We start from the raw sequence: 5,000 nt of genomic DNA on the forward strand, positions 1-5,000 counted from the left end.
CTTTATCACAATGTTATTTGATATTGTGAGATATAAATAAAACTCAAAAGAACAGAAAACCAAAAATAACTGAGTAGGAAAATTGCCAAATTCAAAATAAAAGCATCTAATATCAAAGGGATGAATTAGAAGTCACTGTGAAATAACATCGCTGCATCTTATGAGCTTCCTGTATTTAATTGCTTATCCTTAAATTTGTGTTGTATTAACCTAATGGAAAATATATACCTTTCAGTACATTTCCCATTTACATATAAAAAACATCCGTATGGATAATACTAAAAACAAAAAACAAAAACAAAAACCAAAACTTATCGTATCAAACCTCATATAAAATTAATAAACCATCTTTTACTCGATGATTCTTTTATCTTTTAGTTTCTCATTAGTCTATGATACTTTTATCTGTGCATACTTCCTTTCTGTTTAAGGTTCTGTTATGCTGAAAACGTATGCTTATAGTCAGCCATATCCAATATGTTAAAGCAAAGATCTAACCACTTCTAGGAAATTATTCATTTAAGTATAAATGCTCAGAGTAAAGAATGAGAATAAACAACCTCACTGACACCCAATCGCCAATCATTACCATTTCCTAATCCAGAACTACTGGTCTTACATCTGACTGCCGAATTAGAAGTGTATAAAAAGAAAACATATTAAAAAAGAAAAAAAAAAAATGATTAGTCAAAGTTTGGATAGAAATGCAAACTTGTGCTTTCTTTCAACACTACTTAAAATAATTCTACTAATCAAGCTGCAAAATAACTATACACTTCATAATAATACAAGGAGGAGAAAAATGCTACTCACTCCTTAATCATAATATTCAGATCTAGAGAAGCATAAAAAAATATCAAATCTAAAATACCCTAAAGAAGAATACATACAAAAAATATATATATGTATATTTGCTGACTTGGTTAAGGCTAGAGAACCCTGACAGATGAACATGGAGAAACAAATAATCTCAAATCTGCCATGGCAAAAATGATAAGAAATCAACAACGTCTACATAGTTACTATGCAGATCACAAAACAGAAGTTGCCTTGGCATATAGTTCACACATACTCAACCTAATATCTTTCCACTAGTTTGTTTGGTTTTCAAAACCGACTAGAAGCATGAACATTAACTTTGGTATGACCCCCTTTTCTTTGATTTTTCAGAAATGGAAAATAGCATAACAGAACAGCAGAAAATAGTTCACTTGCATTTGCATAAAGAATTCTATGTCATCTCTACCTGTCATTCTAATATGCACTGGATCCACATAAACCTAAGTAAACAGAGGACAAAATGAGGAATGACGTGTGGTTTCAAGACCACAATGATTTCACTTAAACTTGAACATAACAGTAAAATAAAAGTTTTGAAATGTACATTTTGTGTAACATTTCCCCGTCGGAATTAGATGAGTAGTATGATCACAATGTGTTTATACTGAAATTTAGAGCCATCTCTCTTCATAGAATGAATAATGTAGACTCATAATAAAAGAGAGCAAAAATAACATGACATGTACTAACTAAATATCCAATGATACACCAATGCTTGTAGCTAGTAATGCATGTTGAGTGCGAATGTCGTTATTAGTGTCGAGCATGGGCCACATTTCAGCAAGAGCGGCTAACAGATTCAGTCGCGTAGCTGTGCTCAACTGACACAGGCACAGAATCTTCGTTACACTCTGTACCACCTCTAAGACACCACTTGGAACTGCTTCATGGAGAACAGCACCATTCTGTAGTAACTGAAATGAAGAAAGATATATGGTAATCTCAGATTAAATGACACTAGGAAAAGGAGAAAAACACAAAAATAAATAAATATTCTGTTGGTTTCTCTATCATAGATTGCCTGATTTGTAGTTTATGTTTGGTCAATCTAAACAGAATTGTAATGAAGATCTGGTGGAAGCTTCATTCAAACAATGACATACTCTAATCCTTGCTTTTGGGAGACTGAAGTCAACAACATGGGCTTTTCATGACATGAAATAATTTGTTTCATACTGTAACCCAAAGGAGAAAATCGTAAAACCCTAAAAGCTGTGACACTCATAGATGAATGGCATTCCCTGTCATTCTGAGATATAAAAAAATATATAAATAATCAAGGGAATATTGGAACCTCAAGCTGAATCAGATAAAGGAATGGAAAGCATTACAATAACCTTTCGATACAAGCACAAAAATAATCCCACCTGTCTGGAAACAACAATCATATCATCATCAATATTTTTGTTGGCATCTTTGTTCAAGTTGGGCTCAATTATCATCTCTAGATATTTGAGGACGGGTGCTGCCAGGACCTGAAATGATAGAATCAGCATTTAGTAATGGATACCACCAACTAACATCTCTGATGTTTTTCCCTGTCTGTTATTTATACTATTTATGTTTGATACAGTGAGAGATGACTTCATTTTTAATCCTTAAAGTCCTATCCACCACAATCATGGCAAAACTTTGGCAGGTGTGTATGTCTTATCTACCAAGATTGTAGAACGACTAAAAAAATAGCAGAATTTTTTCCAGCATTTTTTTTCATTAAGAATGGGACATATGAAGTGTCTACTAATATTTCTACTACTGTCTGGGAAGTTTCCTAAAGCCATACTCAGTATATCAACCCCATATCACTATGCCTCTTGAAGGCCCCCTTTCCCTCAGCCAATCAGACTGGTGTTCCCTGTATTTTTTTTTTCTTTTTTCTTTCTTTCTTATGAATGAAACATAGTGAGTGTGATATAGTAATTCTGGTACTGTCTGGCATATTTCATACAGGCAAACCCCCATCCCATCTATACTAAACTTACAGTATAGTTGCTTTATGGTATATCATTCTTTTTACTATTCATACATCTAAATAAATATTTCACAATATTAGCCCCAACTCCCTTTACATTGCCTCATGAATATATAACATGAGACAAGAACAGCTGTGATAATTTTTTTCAGATGTGAGGAGTCACTTCGATAATTTTTTAACTTTTACAACTAATGTTCCACTATGCTGTCTGGCAATGGTAAATACATGTTCCAGTTGTAAATTCAAGGTCTTGAAATGCCACAGACCAAAACTGAATCTTGAAAAATCATGCTGTTAACGTGTATTAGAAGTACTATTCTAAAGAAAAAGGTACACAAAAATTATCACTTTCATTAGTCACCTGTAATTATTTACTGGTACCTGCTCATGATTTTGGTCTGTTTTGTTTTCTTTTTTTGATGTGTGTGTGGTGTGGTTCTACCCTACACACTGAGGTACAGTTTAACTCTTTGTGGTTTACACCCCATGTAAAAGAAGAATCATAAAAATATGATTTGTTGCAATTTAGAATTCTTTTAGACACAAATACAGATTTCCTATCATCCTTAAGCACTGCAGGAAGGCATGTGGCATCATATACTTACTCACTCACTCACTCACTCACTCACTCTCTATTCAAGGTCTCATCACATGGCAAAGCCATAATGGCACATTCACATCACCAGGCAGGAAGACCAGCCAACTCATGATGCGATCATCACATCATCCACTCCATAATTAACCGGCAAAAGCATTCAAGGTTCTTGTATGTACACTAGAACAAATATAAATTTAGACACACAAAAAAAGAACAAATAATAATACAAATTTGGCTGTTCAACATTTACTGGTTTGGAAATCTAGCAATAAAGCTATCCAACAGCTTTAGGTTGAGTCTCATTAAAACTAAGAAAAAATTACTCAAATTTTCACTTCCAATTTCCATTCTTATAATCTTCCAGGGGCCGGATCCAAGAAACACTTTGTGCTGTTGCAACTCTTGTTTTGGTTGCTAATGAAGCAAAATTGTGGCCAATCCAAAAAACAACTTGTGACGTAAGACTTAGCGCAAATTCTCCAACTGCCCTACCCTGTTGCTAATTCTTCAAGCAGGAACTAAAACCTCATAAATTCCGTTATAATAGAGTTACACTCTTACTGGCTTTCATAGAAAACAATACAAATATGTAAAATGTAAATCTAAGCCAATATGCAGTTTGTAAAAAGCCCTATTTTGCCTAACCAAGTAAAGGTAGTGAATTGTTAGCCTTTGCCAAAGCATCAACAGGTGCGGCAGTCAGGCCAAATGTAGAACCACTAAATGATACCATTGTTGTGATAATTGTGATTTAAAATTTAATCACACTTTCCAGGCTGATCACTGTCACCTTCATCTCCTAAAATAGCTGAGAGGATATTTGACATCCAAAGATACACAACAGTAGCTCCTTTAACCCATTAACAACAGGGCAATTTGGGCCTTGAACAGTTTAAAGGCTGGGGTATTTCAAGCATGTATGCCTAACATCTCAGGCTATTTGCTAGCTCAGGCCACCACCTACTGCTACACACACATCCCAGCCATACAAAAAGCCATGACGTCATACTGCGTCCCCTGGGGCTAGTGATGTGGTATCACAACAAAAAGCATTAATGTGTTAAAGTAGGGATTAGTGATGGGAAAGTAGTGTCAAGGAACTATTGACATCTTGACACAATCTGTGTAAATTACTGTTACTTTAGGTGAGCAATAAACTTGAATGCATGAGCCTAACGTGTTGGGATTCTAGGCCGCACTGGCCGCGAGCGAGGGCGTGCGCTGGCCCTGACAAAATAACTCTTCCCCGGCGTCTGACCCAAAAATCCACTAGATGTGATATCTTGTCACCCGTTGTTAAGGGGTTAAGGCAATGATATCTGGTAGTATGAATATATTCCCTGGCAAGGGTGGGTCTGAATTCCAAATAGCACCTAGATGTGCTATGACAATGGAGGATGCTCTCTGTCCTGTGTAAGTCTTATAGATATGATGACCAGTTCTCAAGTTAGAGCCCTCCAAATTCAGAATAATTCTTCAATTTTTGCTTCTACTGAAGAACAATAATTAGCTTGTTTAGAATAAAAAATAAGGAAGAAAAAACATTGTCCCTTCACTTCTATCTTATCATCACATGCAGGAGACTTT

At 35.2% G+C, this 5,000-nt stretch overlaps 1 protein-coding gene across 2 annotated transcripts in view; it reads right to left on the reverse strand.

Moving 5' to 3' along the window:
• The window catches only part of LOC122258477 (CBP80/20-dependent translation initiation factor), an 11,477-nt gene that overhangs the window by 179 nt on the left and 6,298 nt on the right, over positions 1 to 5,000 (reverse strand). For both annotated transcript variants that reach the window (XM_043024444.2, XM_086554602.1), the window contains exons 6-7: positions 2,208 to 2,315; positions 1 to 1,754 (exon numbers count right to left, since the gene is read on the reverse strand). The exon at positions 1 to 1,754 is cut by the window's left edge and continues 179 nt beyond it. In XM_043024444.2, the coding sequence (XP_042880378.1) occupies positions 1,530 to 1,754; positions 2,208 to 2,315 (333 nt within the window). In that variant the 3' untranslated portion in view covers positions 1 to 1,529. The remainder of the gene's footprint in view (positions 1,755 to 2,207; positions 2,316 to 5,000) is intronic.

This window comes from Penaeus japonicus, unplaced genomic scaffold, assembly GCF_977035675.1.
Source record: "Penaeus japonicus unplaced genomic scaffold, GWHDUDI00000001_assembly GWHDUDI00000003, whole genome shotgun sequence".
In the NCBI taxonomy this organism is placed as follows: domain Eukaryota; kingdom Metazoa; phylum Arthropoda; class Malacostraca; order Decapoda; family Penaeidae; genus Penaeus; species Penaeus japonicus.